Source organism: Typopeltis vanoorti, chromosome 4 (genome assembly GCF_054136105.1).
Source record: "Typopeltis vanoorti isolate ZY-2024b chromosome 4, IOZ_Tvanoo_1.0, whole genome shotgun sequence".
In the NCBI taxonomy this organism is placed as follows: Eukaryota; Metazoa; Arthropoda; class Arachnida; order Uropygi; family Thelyphonidae; genus Typopeltis; species Typopeltis vanoorti.
In genome coordinates this window covers 112,850,997-112,867,950 of record NC_143552.1, presented here as the reverse complement: position 1 = coordinate 112,867,950, position 16,954 = coordinate 112,850,997, and the positions used below count along the sequence as shown (strand labels likewise).

General features: G+C 36.7%; 1 protein-coding gene across 1 annotated transcript in view; it reads right to left on the bottom strand.

The window, feature by feature from the left end:
* Positions 1–16,954, bottom strand: part of LOC150107614 (receptor expression-enhancing protein 5-like) — a 93,214-nt gene that overhangs the window by 61,616 nt on the left and 14,644 nt on the right. The window contains exon 2 of the mRNA XM_090391421.1: positions 7,570–7,663. Within this exon, the coding sequence (XP_090247547.1) occupies positions 7,570–7,663 (94 nt within the window). The remainder of the gene's footprint in view (positions 1–7,569; positions 7,664–16,954) is intronic.

Genomic DNA, 16,954 nt, shown 5'->3' with positions numbered 1-16,954 from the left:
ATCATTATGATTATTATTGCATGGGCACCTCCATGGAGTCCTAAGACTCATCATGGGAGACCCAAACTATCAACACAATCTATCAAACCTCTCCTTGAAACCATTAACAGACACTCACAACTGACTTAGGCAACTCATTCCATTAATTCACCACTCTTGAAATGAAAAATCTAGTCCTCAAACCCCTGCTAACTACAATCGTACCCAACTTCCAGGGATGACCTCTTGTTCTGACCCATCCAACGTGCTGAAACATTTTCCCTGCATCAATCCTCTAAAATCCTTTTAAGTAACGTAAATGTTTATATCATATCCCCTACCATTTCTTTTGCCTATAAACCAACTTTTACAACTCACAAACCCCTATATAAAATCATAGGGAGCATTCCACAGCCCACTCACCTCTGGATCCTCTATTTCCTCATCCTCAAGAAACCCAAGTTACCAGACCTGAGCACATTAACCCAGATGTAGTTGTATCAGGGCTATATAAAAAGGAATGATAACTCCCTTATCTCTGCTTGTGTGCTTTTCAGTAACCAAGTAATCCTGTGAGCTACCATGGCAACTTTAACAATATGCCCACTAAACTTCAACTCTACTACTATTACCACCACCCCCAAAATTGTTGGCTTCAATTTCCTGAGTAGCTCTCTCAATGTGGCACAAACAGCTTGTAATCTTTGTATCCCAAAATGCACACCTTGACACTTTTCCACATTAAATCAACTGCCATTATGTTTTGACCATACTGTCAGCCTATTTAAATCATCCTGCAAGCTCTAAACACATCACCTTAATATTACCTTGCCAAACTTTACATCATCAGCAAACAACCAAATATCTCCCTTCAAATGTCTTCCTATATCATTTATGTACAAATTAAATAGCAGTGGTCTAAGACTATCCATCCCCATTTCTTGCAGTTTGTATAAGAGAGTTTCATGTAGTATCCTGTCAAATGCTTTTTTTTGCAAAAACTGGCAGTATCATCATGCAGCTATTCTCTTTATCCAATTCAACTGTCACTATTATAAAAAGTCAGATTACTAAGGCATGATCGATCCTTCAAGCTGTGCTGCTCCTCAGAGTATCATTTTTATTCACCCTGAATTCTTTTTGACCAAATTTTCCAATATTTTTAAAACCACTTCTGATATACTGATTAGTCTATAATTTGTTGCCACAGACTTAGATCCTTATTTATGCAAAGGAATTATTTTGCCTTCCATCCATTCTTTTGGGAGGACTTTGCCAGTTCTCTGCATGGTCCCTTAAAACACAAGCCATCCCATCCAATCCCACAGCTGTATTTTGTATTTGCATTCAGATTCTCAACTCTTGAAGGGAGATATTCAGTTGTTTGCTCATGATGCAAAGTTTGGTAAGGTTAATCAAGGTGATGCGTTTAGAGCTTGCAGGATGATTTAAATAGGCTGACAGTATGGTCAAAACATAACAGGGTGATCAAAATGAAAGTATTCCTGTTTAAGGCATTGTGGAGTGCCATCCAATGATCCAAATGCTGCAAAACTTTTCCAGGAATCCATTGATGCATCATGTGGAAGTGATATCTATGAAAAGATTGTTCCAAAATTCGCCAGGGGTATTGTAAACACCAAATGCATGGAATTTGCATATCGCACAACTCAACAAGTTCCAGGAGGGTTTCAAAAGATAGACGGGATTTTTCCTTTCATTATGGTTGTTAATACTGTCCACATTGATGGCATCAACCTTGGCCCAAAGGTGCTTTGCTCGTGAAGCTACCAAAACAATTGCAATGCTGTTACTGCACTTCACAAATTTCTATCCCTGTATTCCTGTAACTTGGTTACCAAAGTCTCATTAATGTCTATAACTTTTGGCAAAGTTGCACTAACCAGTGCCATAAATTCCCTCTTTTTTTCAATGCTTCTGAGCATTAGTATATAAAAACTGTAGCTTCCCCTTAGACCCCCCCCTCCCCAACCAAATTTACATCCTGAATTGACTATCCCATTCGATATTGTTGCCTGAGAGACTAGTCTACTTTTTTTTTTTCATTCAGACACTTGTCTGTATCTGCCTTAATTTCTTTATTTTTTCTGACTTATGCTTCCAAATTTCAGTGAACAAAGCTCTCTCTCTTGACCTAACTCCGAATCCATTTAAGCGCAGTCCATCAGCGTTGCACTAATCTTTCCATCCATCGAATTCAGGTCACAGGTCCACAAACTTTACATAACATTCTTTCTGCACAACTTGCATATCAATTCATTAGCTATCATCCTCCTTCTCAATTCGCCTTCTCGCTCTTTTTTGCTTCTTCCAATAACTCTTTCACATCCTTCCTCATACAATGCTTCTCACCTCTCAGGTTACTGGTTTCAGTCAAAACAATCAATTCTTTCACCTTCCCTTTCTGCATTTTAACAGCATTACTAATATTATTTTTCCCACTAGGGAAAAAAGATTTTGATAGTGCTTTCCTGAAGTACTCCTTTTATTATAGAATCACAGATAAAAATTATCTACTTACACTTCTTCTAAACTATGAAATTTCAAAACCCACATTCTCTCAAATTAATCTTATTCTTCTGCAGGGTTTCATAATCATGTTTAGTGACCTGTGTCTTCTCACCACAAAAGCCAGGTAAATATCTTGAGTGCAACAACCTATTTGAGGCAGATTGTATCAGTCTTATAAATAAGGAAGAATGACTTGCACATCCTGCAAGAATTTGTTGCAACATCAGTTATGTTGTGATCGCTTAACCACCTTATAAAACATCAAGTCCATTCACTATCATCCCTTGATTTCTACTATCTTCAACTACTTGCTGTGAATTTAGATTATTAAACAAATATCCACGGAATAACTCACTGCATGTTTCACTCAATCAGCAATGTTTATCATGTTGAACTTTAAACACATCCTTTAATATTTCAATGATTCCATTTTCCAGGTAAAAAAAAATCCATACTATTACACAACTTCCAAGGCTCATCTCTCATTCTCTATCTAAAAGTCCCTCCATATTAATACTGTAACCCTTCTCCACCCCACAAATGTACCAATTTTCCACCTATTGAACAAACACTCTTCAATTTACATTCCTTCAACACCCTCCTCATAACCACAATTCTGGAGTCCCATTATTGTTTTAGTCACTTGTCTTTGGACCTTTTCCAGAGCAGTTCCACTCCCCACTACTTGCTATACTTTACATCATGCCTCTCTTCTCGGTTGGATTACTCTCATCCAACCCAACACTCCCATGCACGATCATTCTTCTCTGATTATTCTCAATGTTACATCTGCTTTCCACAACTATTTGTGCTTCTTACTCTCTCTCTCACTGGTCATTATCCACACTCTCTCCCTATGTGCATTCTCATCTAATAGCAGTTACTCAAACCAATTCAAGATGCAGTCCAGTTCTTTAAAGTGTTCCATCCCTTCAAATTAATTCCATATTTTCACACATTAATTGCACATCTTTTACCTCATGCCATTCTCTTTGCAATCCACAACTTTCTATTGTTATACATGAGCAACACTGACCACTTTTCTATTTGTTTTATTCTTTTAATGTATCAATCTCCACACCAGAAGTTGTAAGACCTATAAAAAATATTTCAGCTCTTTAAATTTGAAACAAACTTCTGATCTTCTTTCATTTAATTTCTTTGCAATAGCCTTCACACAATTTCTCCCAACACAACCCCCAATTGTTCAAGAAACATTAACAGGTTCACTGACTATAACTGCTTGCCACACAATTATTTGATGTTATTAACATAATCATGGTATGTTAATAACTGTGGCAAGCAGTTATGGACAATGAACCTGTTAATGTTTCTTGAACAGTTGGAGGTTGTATTGGGAGAAATTGTGTGAAGGCTATTGCGAAGAAATGGAATGAAAGAGGATGAGAAGTTTGTTTCAAATTTAAAGAGCTGAAATATTTTTTTTGTGAATTCCAGACACAGCCTGTTGATTGGAAAGTAGACAATATCCACTCAGCCAACCATGTCAACAATGACCTCAGTTTTTAGCATTTAAGTAGTTACAGCATATGTCTGACCTTCCAATCTCCATTACACACTTCAATATAAATCTTCCTTCAATTTCAAAGTATTTACACCTATTTCCCCTTATCTCAGCATTTTGTATATTCTTTTCACTACACCATGTTTAGTGATGTGCAGCACTTTTATAGTTAAGGATGCACCAGATAAGTGATTAATAAAAAACATGTTTCCCAGGAGTGTGGATTTGTGATATGACCAAAGCTACACGCAAGCTGGAAGAATGAGTTGAAGTTGCTGTATTAAGTTGAACAAATGATTTGAAAAGAGATAAGTATTGTATGTTCTTAATTTAAAAACCTACAATACTAGTAGAAACTGTTCAGTGAAAGAGAATAGGTAGTTAGGGAAATTAGGTATGAAATTAGGGTTAGTTGCTTGGATCATGCACCAACATGAAAAATCAACTTATAGAAAGAGAGAGAGAGAGAGAGAGAGAAAGGATATTATACAAGGGATGAATTCTTCCATATTATGGAAGGAACTGTCAGACAATAAATGCAATAATTGCAGCATGACTTGAATTATATGTGGGATGATATAAAAGATATGCTGAACGATGCAAAAAAAAAGAAAAAAAAAAAAGAACAAAAGTCAAAATTGTAGTTGCCAAGAGAGAGAAAGAGAGATGAATCCTTCTATATTATGGATAGAACTCAACAATAAATGTAATAACTGTAGCAGTGTGTGCTGTTGGGAGGAGAGGTTAGATATTTGGATGATAAATTAACCAAGGCTGCTTATTTGAACTAGTGACATTTTAAGAGTTACTAGCTCAAATAAGCAGCCTTGGTTAATTTATCAAGGTACTAATGGTGAAAGAATACTGGATCTAGTAAGAGCACTGCACCTGAGAATCTGTATATAAATGAGTTGTTTTACCTCCAATTGGAGAGTAATTATGCCATTTTACTTTGGAAGTATCAAATCACGAGAGCTTTGAATAAAAAAGGGATACAGACAGAACCAGTTTTTTTTTTGTTTTTTTTTGTCAAGCAGGTGCCAATATTCCATAGTACTATATACTGTCCCATAAAAAGCATTGGGTAGAACTACATGGCAGGTGATTATGACAATGAGAAAACAGGCAGTGCTTTGGTATGAAAAACTGCATGATAGAGGAATCAACAATGCTTGGGAAGTGGCCAAAGAAGCTATATCTGCCTGCATCTCTAAACCAGAAGAATAAATCCCACAAGTTAAAAAGGTATGAAAGAATGCAGAAAGAACTTCATAAAAAGAAAATCTGATCCAATATCAAGAAAAAGGTAATGATCAGGGTCCCAGATCAATATAAAAAGCAGGCTACAAGGTACAGGCATGTTGAGAAAAGCAGTTAGCATTCCAAGGAAAGGGAAATCCAAGAGAATTACTTTCATTATGTGGTAAGAAAAAATGACATGGATAATTTCAATGAATATAAAAGGTAGGAAAGTATCAGATGCTTTATAAAGAGTTGTTAAGCAATCACTTTAGTATACAATCCTATACAGATCAATTAGCTATCAAGATGCTACAGTAGAACTAGATGAAAAAATGGAAATGGATAAGTTGGTGGCATTGAAGCTATTCTAAGAGCTGGGTTTGAACAGCAGCAGGAATGGATGGGATATTCACAAGGATGCTAAAGAATGCAAGAGGATTAGCAAATGCCTCTGATTTAGTAGTTTAACTTGCATTTCAATACAAGCACAGTTCATAAAGAAACCAAAATATTCCATCATACAAGGGTAGAGTTAGGACAGAAGCAACTAATTATAGACCAATTAATATCTTTAGAGCAGTCATTGACTCCAGAGGTTAGTTTGCATCTTGATCTTCTACACAGGTCAGCATGGCCTTGTTAAAAGGTAAGCCTTACTTTAGCAATTACCTGTTTTAAATAATAATGGCAATAATTGAATAGAGAGAATGGATATACTGCAATACTTTAAGATCTTGCAAAGCCATTTGACAGGATTCCACATAAGTTATACAAACTCAAAGGGATCTATATGCAAAATAGACTTGAGATATGGATAGGGAAGTGACTGACTGGCAGATATCAGTGTAACATATGGAAGTGCCAATCCTAAAAGAAGATAACCAGTGAATTCTGTAAAGTTAATGATTGGGATAGTAACATGCAATCATTTGCTGATATTGCAAAATTAGGGTGATAGAGGATATTTCTGATAAAGAATCCTGGCAGGCTGATCCAACCAAACCAGTTCTATGAGCAAATAACCATCAATGTTGCTAAGTGCAAGTCATGCATTTGGGATTGAGAACATTGCAGGCAGAATATTTTATTAGTGATAATTTGCTGCAAGCAGTCAATGAAGCTAGAGTCCTAAGAGTGATGGTAGAATACATTTAGAGACCATATTTCTAAGGTAATAGAGTCAAGACATCAGATAACTGCAATGTTGAGGATGCCTTACAGGAGTAAAAAGAGATTCTTCCACTGTACAAACCTTTGACAAGACCACATCTTAACTGACATGTTCAGATATGGTCACCTGGGTTCAGAGGAAATCAGACAAAAGACTCCAAAGTGGGTAAAAGATGATATTATGCATGTGAGAAAAAGACAGTCTTTAGTCTGAGTAATAGAAGAAAGAGAGGAGACAATAGAAACATAAGTTGGTGAGGGGATTTTATAGCACATGACATATAAGGAGTGGGGGGGAGGATGGAATTGGAGTCATTCCTGGAAACTGAGAGAGGAAGTGCAGTTAGGATGCATGTGTGATTGAGTTTTTTTCTCATGACACATGAAGTACACAAAATGGACCACTGGATGTTGAGTATAGCTTCAGTGAATACTTTTAAAGAGATATGATTATTTATGCAATGGATTAAGAAGAGGGCCTCTCTTATTAGCCTATGCTCCCTGGAGGAGCTAAAATGATAATACACATTTTCAGATTCATGCCAAATTTCTGAGCAGCTGCATGACTCTCATGTAAGTCTTTGTTCACTCATGACTAAGATCACTGTACCAAACATTAGGTAGCACAAAATTTTCAAAACGTTAATAAGAGAAATTTTTTTTAAAGACATTTAAAATGGCTCCTATATAAAATACCATCAAAAGCATCTGAAACATAATCAAGTTTGCAAAAATAAGTTTCTATCCTTTCTTAGGATTAAATTATGAAAGAAGTAATCATTACAGCTTGAAGGTACAGTCCTTAATTGCTGAAAAGATTGCAGTATTTCTGATTTTCAGCACTTTGCTGTTGATGCTTCAAGAATTAAAAAATATCCACACTCTTTTTTTTTTTTTTTTTTTTTTGTGATGAAGTATGTGCAATAAGATCCATCACAAAAAAAATTAACGTGTGTGTTATTTTCTCTTTGCCTCTGCAAAATATCTCCACTACAAATCTCATATTTTCAAAACCCAATATGAAATTATATAAAGATTCAAATGTACAAATTGTTATTTAATAGAAACAACAAAATTTTCATTGCAGGAAACTAAAATGGGGTAAACTTTCATATACTTACGAAGCATATGCTGGATACACAAATCCAATACTATTGCATATCAATTCAGCACCATGGCCAAGAATCATATACAAGGCAAACACTGCAAAAAAACCTGAAAAGGAAAAAATTGTAAGAACATTATGTAATTCCAATTTAAAATGCTTTATAATAATGTTCATTTCACTTCTCTTAATACTCATCTATTCTATGTATCTATGACACTTAACAGGATATCATCAGTAAATATTAGAATGTAGAAATCCTACAATTACTTCAATTTTTTTTTTTTAATATAAGAAAATAAAGCTCACCTATGAAGTGTAATTATGAATTTTTTTTTTCATTTATTTTTTAACTTTTTTTGAGTGAACAGACTGAATTCAATTTATGTGCTGCATAAATTGAATAAATTGAAATGTTTCAATTTATTCAATCTTTAATTTATGATAAATTTAAAAATAGTACAAATTGTAAAAAAAAAAAAAATAGGGATTGCAAAAACATTTAACAAAGTTATTCAAATGTAAGTCTACTTCCTTTGTAAAACACCCAGAATATCATAAGATCAAAAGCATGTTTGCATCTTGCTACATTAATACTGTACCATTAGAAAACTAATCAATTAATTCTAGGTTTTGTAACAGCTACAGAAGGTTATAAATAGTAGCCTGATTAATTATTATTATTATTATTCAGGCCTCCATGGAGTCAAAAAAACTCATCATGGGAGGTCCTTCCAAAGAAACACAAAGTCTATCAAGACTCATCGAGGGGAGGTCCCCCCAAGAAACACAAAGTCTATCATACCACTCCTTAAACTCATTGACCGTTCTCGCTCTCACCACTCCATCAGGCAATGCATTCCATGGTTCAACCACCCTCCATGCAAAGAAACCACTCCTCACTGTGAGCAAGAAATCACTTGCTCACAGTTTCCTTTCATAACTTCCAGAGTTGGCCTCTTGTCATCACTCCTTCCTGCTGTTCAACCAAGTGAAAGAACTCCCCAGTTAAATAAGATAAAATGTCTAATCTGAGAACCGTTTGCTTCCCATGAATAATTTCCATGTTTGTTAAATATTGCACATCTACATATGCTAGAAATGAAATAAATGCATGAATGTGTTTATTGTGGTAACAACAATTGCAGTTGTGCTGCATAAAAACAAGGATTACTATTGGTTCTAAGTCTCATGTATCTCATAAGATGTTTTGAGTATATGAAACCTGCAGTTGTTTTGTATCTTTAAGAGTTGTATTACATAAGTTTTGCAATTCTTTAAATCACTCTGTTTCAAAAGACTATAGTGAGAAAAAGTATGTATAACTATCAATATTTTGTTATAATGGGTTTTTAATGAACTATACTGCATGCACCACTAGCATTTTAAAACTTTTTTTTTTTTTAATCTCCATGTTTACATTAGAGTTGCTTCAACAAGGAAATACATAGTCATACAAAAGGGGTAATCTTCATATTGTACAAGTACTGATAAACTACACAGAAACCAGTTTCTAAGAAACATAACACAGCATCTTGCTCTATAAATACAGAATTGAATGGCTTAAATACTGTTCCCAAGGATATTGCTGGATGTCAGATGATATTTGTACTTATCTTTCAATATTATTCAATAGTACTTCCTCCATTCTATTGGCAACTTTCAGAATGTGTACAGAATTTCATTTTACTGATTTATGCTTTTGTTACTACCTGTTCCTTTTATTTATTTTAAATAAAGTAACATTTTCAATAACTTAAAACTGTTTCTATTTGAATCAAGTATACATCATGAACATTACTTATCTATAAATGTTGCTCCCATCCTCCTAAGTGATATAGTTGCCATATACTTAAAACTTGTGATTCCGGAGCAAATTTTATTTACCAGAGATTAATTAACACCATACATCAATGCATAGTATACTCAACACTCTGGTCAGTTTTTTACTTATACTTACTAACCATAAAAGGAGGATAAAATGACCAATTCATTTTTACCATTTAGAATGACTTTTCAGAATAAATGGCAATCTAGGTATATTGAATAAATACACGGTAATAAAAAATAATTATTATTATTATTACTACGGGCTATTCCAGGAGTCCTTAGACTAATCGAGGGAGGCCCTAAACATCATGTTCACACAACTGTTCAACATTCTCACAGTATCTATCATACCTTGCCTTGAACTCGCTCACTGTCATAGCACTCACAACAGACTCTGGCAGCTTATTCCACTCATTTACCACTCTAAAAGTAAAGAACCCAGCTCTAACACCCCTGCTAACCACGCTCTTGCCCAGCTTCCATGGGTGTCCCCTAGTTCTCCCACCACCAGTCCTGATCTCAAAAATATCATCTGAATTAATCCTATAGAATCCTTTTAGCAATTTGAATGTCTCAATCATATCTCCCCTTTTCCGCCTATCAACTAGTTTCTGCAACCCACAAATCTTCAACCTGTTCTCATATGGTTCATTCCATAGACCTGCTATCATCTTAGTCACTCGCCTCTGGATCCTCTCCACCTACTCCCCATCAAGAAGGAACCGAGGTGACCAAATCTGGGCACAGTAGTCGAGATGAGGTCTTATCAGGGCTCGGTACAGAGGTACAATAACTTGCTTTTCTCTGCTCGTCAAGGTATTTTTGAACAACCAAGTGAGTTGATGAGCTGATTTAGCTACTTTCGCAATGTGCCCCCCTAAACTTCATCTCCCTATCCACCAACACTCCCAAGTCCCTGGCCTCATCAATCTCTTGGAGTACAGTTCCACCAATGTGGTATACTGCTGCTAATCTTTTCACCCCAAAATGCATAACCTTATATTTTGTCACATTAAATTGACATCCATTCTCCTTAGCCCAGAACTCCAATCTATCTAAGTCATCCTGCAAGACTTTGACATCTTCTGCATTCACTATCGCCCTCCCCAACTTTGCATCATCAGCGAACAAATGAACTGTTCCACTTAGATCCTTCCCTATATCGTTAATGAACAGATTAAACAGCAGTGGTCCAAGAACAGAACCCTGCAGCACCCCACTAGTCACAGGCCGTCTTTTGGACTCCACTCCTTAATAAACCACTCTTTGATATCTCTCCATCAACCACCCACCTATCCATCTCACCAATCCTATATCCATTCCCATATGTTGTAGTTTACGGATTAGAATTCCATGTGGTATCCTGTCAAACGCCTTTGCCAGGTCCAGCAGTATCACTGTAAACCCATTTCCCTTATCCAGTTCAGCCGTCACCTTGTTATAAAACTTGAGCAAGTTACTCAGGCATGATCTACCTTTTACAAAGCCATGCTGTCCCCTGTACAGTATCTCATTTTCATCAATCCATTCCTATATTTTTCTCTTGACTACTTTCTCCAAGACCTTGACAACAACTCCTGATATGCTGATCGGTCGGTAATTTGCAACCATAGTCTTGGATCCTCCTTCATGCAGTGAAACTATTTTTCCCCTCTTTCCACGCCTTCGGGACTAAACCAGACCCGAGACTCAGATTAAACAACGTGGTCAAGGGCACTGATATTTTTGCCATGTATAGTTTTTTTCTTGCTTGCAGCATAATTGAAAGAACTTTTTGGGATTCTCTTTTGCTTGCATAGCTAGTTTCCTTTCATAATCGGCTTTTGCTGTTTTTACCGCACTCGTTACACTTCTGGCCTGTACTTTATACCGTTCGTGTGCCTGCAGGTCACCCCTTTCTTTAAATTCCCTCCATAGTTATTTCTTTTTTTTGCAGCTCAAGCTTAATGGTGTTATTCATCCATTTAACCCCTCCTTGTTTCACTATTCGGACCTTAGGTATACAATCAGCCATAACCTCCTGTAAATGCTCTTTGACCACTTCCCATGCTCTATCGACGTCCAGCCCTTGCAGTTGTACATGCCATGGCACTCATCCAAGCAATCTCCTAAGCTTGTCATACTTGCCAGCACGGTAATTCCACATATACCCTGTCTTAATCACAAATTGCACACCTTTAGCCACCTCCCAGGTCAAGACCTTATGATCACTCTCACCAATAGGTGGCAACATGGTCATATTCATTACAGTCAAATTCTCAGATACTATTACCAGGTCAAGCACTCTCACACCCCTAGTATTTTCAATTACATGCTGTTTCAGATAGTTATCCCTTAATAATTGAATAAAATCCATTTCCTTCCTCACATGTGTCCTCTCCTCCTTCCAATCAATGTTACCATAGTTGAAATCCCCCATACTAATTACCCTCCTTCCACTCATTTCATCAATTTGTTTATGCATACCATCTTCACCATCTATTCCATCACCTGGTCTATAGCAGCACCCAACTGTATATTTTATTCTGCCAGTGTCAATCTCACACCAAATAGCCTCAAATGAGCTCCTTTCACTATCCTGCAATACTTCAATTCTCCTTGGCTGCAGTTCATCAGCTATCATCAATAACACCCCTCCCCCAATTTTATTCTCTCTGTCCCTCCTAAACATACTATAACCTACACATTCTATCCCACTAACTATATCATCTTCCGTCAGCCATGTTTCACTAATGCCAATAACCTGTGGCAAGGAAGAGCCAATCAAGGCCAAAAATTCTTCCTTCTTGTTCCTAATACTCCTGGCATTAGTATACATGAATTGCAGTGATCTCTTTGTCTCACCCCTATCTTGATGCGTTATTCTAAATATCCCATTCCCATTTTTTGTCCTTATTGCTGGCTCAGGTACATTATATACATTTTTACACTCAACTGTCTCACTGATGTCTGGATATCCACTCCCCCCCCCTTCTTGGTAGTTCTAGTTTCCCTGGTTCTGCACATCCATTTTCACTTCATTCAGCAACACTTTTTCCAGTCTCCACACACCAAGTCCATTCAAATGCAGGCCATCCATCTTGTATAAGTCCTTTCGCCCATCAAACTCATTCCACACGTCCACGAATTCCACACCACACCGTCCGCATAACCTGCGCATAATGTCATTTGCGATTATGGCCCTCCTTCTAAACTCCTCTCTGTCATACCGCGGTAACAGACTCACCATTCTAACTCTGTCACTCTTTTCTTTTGCTACCTTTAACAATACTTTCAAGTCCTCTCTCAATATATAATCTATAGCCTATCATAAACTAGTGGTAATTTAAATGCAATATTATTATTACAAATAAGGCTACTCACTTCCCAGGATTTTACTGGACAGCAGGCAAATGAAATCTGTATTTATCTTTCAATATTATTATTATTATCTCGGGCAACTCCAAGGAGTCGACAGACTCATCGAGGGAGGCCCTAACATCATGTCAAGAGCAACTATTTGACATTCACACAGTATCTATCATACCTCGCCTTGAACTCATTCATGGTCATAGCACCCACAACAGACTCTGGCAGCTTATTCCACTCATTCACCACTCTCCAAGTAAAAAACCTAGTTCTAATACCCCTGCTAACCACACTCTTGCCCAGCTTCCATGTATGGCCCCTAGTCCTCCCACCACCAATCCTATTCTCAAAAACATCTTGTGGATTAATCCTATAGAAACCCTTCAGTAATTTGAATGTCTCAATCATATCACCCCTTTTCTGCCTATCAACCAATTTCTGCAACCCACAAATCTTGAACCTGTTCTCATAAGGTTCATTCCACAGACCTGCTATCATCTTGGTCACTCGTCTCTGGATCCTCTCCACCTCCTCCCCATCAAGAAGGAACCCTGGTGCCCATATCTGGGCACAGTTGTCTAGATGGGGTCTTATCAAGGCTCGATATAGAGGAACAATAACTTGTTTGCCTCTGCTTCTTAAAGTATTTTTCAGCAACCAAGTGATTTGATGAGCTGTTTTGGCCACTTTTGCAATGTGCCCCCTAAACTTCAACTCCCTATCCACCAACACTCCCAAATCCCTGGCCTCATCAATCTCCTGGAGTACGGTTCCACCAATGCAATATACTACTGCTATTCTTTTCACCCCAAAGTGCATAACTTTACACTTTGCCACATTAAATTGACATCCATTTTTCCTAGCCCAGTCCTCCAAACTATCCAAATCATCCTGTAACATTTTGACATCCTGTGCACTCACAATTGCTCTACCCAACTTTGCATCGTCAGCAAACAAGTGAACACTCACTCTCAGATCCTTTCCTATATCATTAATTAACAAATTGAAAAGTAGTGGTCCAAGAACAGAACCCTGAGGCACACCACTAGTCACAAGCCGTCATTTTGGACTCCACTCCTGAATAAGGAGTGGAGTCCAAACTCTCTGGTATCTCTCCATCAACCACACTCCTATCCATCTCATCAACCCTATATCCATCCCCATCTGCTCCAGTTTACTGATTAGAGTAACATGTGGTATCCTGTCAAAGGCCTTGGCAAGGTCCAGTAGAATCACTGTAAACCCATTACCCATAACAGCCGTCGCTGTGTTATAAAACGTGAGCAAGTTACTGAGGCATGATCTACCCTTCACAAAACCATGTTGTCCCCCCATACTGTATCCCATTTTCATCTATTCAGTCCTGTATTCTTCTCTTGACTAATTTCTCCAAGACCTTGACAACGATTCCTGATATGCTAATCAGTCGGTAATTTACAACAGCAGTCTTGGAACTTCCTTTATGCAGTGGAACTATTTTCCCCTCTTTCCACCCCCTCGAGACTAACCCAGACCTGAGACTCAAATTAAACAAAATGGTCAAGGGCACTGACAATTCTTTAGCCACTTCACGTATGACACGAGCTGGTATACCATCCAATCCCACAGATGTATTGACGTTGAGGTTTTGCAATAGACCATTCACTCCCACTTCATTCACCACAATTCCTATATAATCTATTGGTTCATTCATTTCTGCAATGTCACCACCTGGAAGATATATTCTTGCAAAATGCTCGCTCAGTAATTCAACTATATCCGCTGATTCGGTTACCTCCCTACCATTGGCATTCTTTGAAATCATTCTGCCATATACATTTTTTCTTTTACTTGCAACATACTGAAAAAACTGTTTAGGATTCTCTTTAGCCTGCATGGCCAATGTTCTTTTATAATCCTTTTTTGCTTTTCTTACCAGACTCATTACCCTTCTGGCCTGCGCTTTATACCATTCATGTGCCTGAAGGTCACCTTTCTCCTTAAATTCCCTCCATAGTTGTTTCTTTTTTTTTTTTTTGCAGCTCAAGCTTAATGGTGTTATTCATCCATTTAACCCCTACTTGATTTATTATTCTGACTCTAGGTATACAGTCAGCCACTGCTTCATGCAAACACTTCTTTACTGCCTCCCATGCACTATCAACTTCTAGCCCTTGCAGTTGTACATGCCATGGCACTGAACCAATCAATCTCCTAAGCTTGTCATACTTACCAGCCCGATAATTCCACATGTACCCCATCTTAATTGTAAAATCCATGCCTTTAGCCACCTCCCAAGTCAAGACCCTATGATCACCCTCACCAATTGGTGGCAATATGGTCATATTCGTTACAGTCAAATTCTCAGATGCAATTACCAGGTCAAGCACTCTCTGACCCTTAGTATTTTCCATTACATGCTGTCACAGATAGTTATCCCTTAATATTACAAGAAAGATAAAGATAGGAACAAATCAAGCACATGAAGCTGTAAACTTATAATATCATGTATAGGCTAAGGATTATGACAATTAAGGTACTCTGGTCTACAGCCTAAACTATTTAAGTCCCTTTCAGTCTAAATAAATATACTCATTGATATCTCATCCCACAATATTCATGAAGTTCGGCATTAGATTTAGCACGCACACACACAAAAAAAAAATTTCTTCACATGTAATCTCAAGGAGTGTACAGGATATTATGATAGTAAAGCAAACATTTCCATGTGGTACTAACTTTCTATCAACAACTTTCCTCCAAATTTGTCTTATCTCACAGGATTCCAATATTGTTATATCTTATATTTTAATCCTTTAGAACACTTCTAACTGCATCACTCCACCTAGATCTTGGTCTACCTCTGGGTCATTTTTCTTGGCATCAAATGCCTGTTTTGCAAATATTTCCTCTCCCATTCTGATAAGTGACTATACCATTTGAAACTGGCTCTGCTCAGATTTCTGAATGCTAATAATGTCAAGTTCCATCTTCATATCGATTTTTAATAATTCTGCCATTGATGACATCTATTCAACTCCCTAATTTTTCTTAAGACTTGAATCTATCATCTCTAGTCTTTGATCATTGCTCAAAGCTCTCAGATGCATAAATTTGAAATTGGTTGGAACACTATCTGATATATAGCTAGTTTAGTGTTTTGACTAATTTCTCTCTTATTCCATATAAATTTATTTAGATGACTCACCATACCAGCTTCCTTATTCTGTTGTGTATTTCCAAATTTAATTTGCCATCTTCACTTAGACCTGTACACAGGCAAAATGTTTAATTTTTCTCCTAGGTTTTCAAATCAAGATGCAGATATGTTTCAGTGTTCCTTCCTATTTTCATAGGTAGTATTTTATTTATTGATTTTCATGCAAAATTTGTTACAGCACTTAAGCAATTTAGTTAAGGAATCCTCATACTTGTACTGGATTTAATTATATATCATCATCTGCATAAAGTATTATGCAGATGATGTTATACAATATTTTGTATATAACACTGTATACAATAAAATAAATGTGTGAATTTAAACACATTTATCTTAACTGACATAATGACTAGTCTATTTTGAGCAGGATACTCTTTCTCCAAATTTTTCCAATACATTTCTATATATCATCATCATCATCATACGTATCAAGGATTTAGGCCTAGTATGGCCTGTTCCGGCCTTAGAAGTCATCGTTGAATCGTTTAAGAGGACGTCCTGGTTTTCTTTTTCCTAATGGCTTGTACTTTAAGGCTTGTTTTGGTAATCTTTCTGTTTTCATTCTTTCAACGTGTTCCATCCATCTATGTTTATATTTTTTAATTTTTTCAATTACTGGTTCTTGGTTTAGTTCTTTCATAATATCTTTGTTTCTTTTGTGATCAAATAGGGTATACTTTGCAGTTTTTCTCATAAACTTCATTTCTGCTGTTGTTAATCTTTGTTTGTCTTTTTGTTTTATTGTCCAGATTTCGCTTCCATACATTAAGACCAGTAGGGCTAATGTATTGTATACTTTTAGCCTGGTTTGTTTTTGAACTAGGTTTGGTTTAAATATAGAGTTAATTACTCCTGTTATTTTTAAATATTTTGCAATTTTTATGTTTATATCTTTTTCATTTTCATAAGTGATCATACATCCTAGGTAGTTAAATGAATTCACCTGTTCTAAGATCTTGTTATCTAATACTATTTTAGTTCTTGCTGGATCTTGTCCTTTAAAGGCTATAGTTTTTGATTTTTC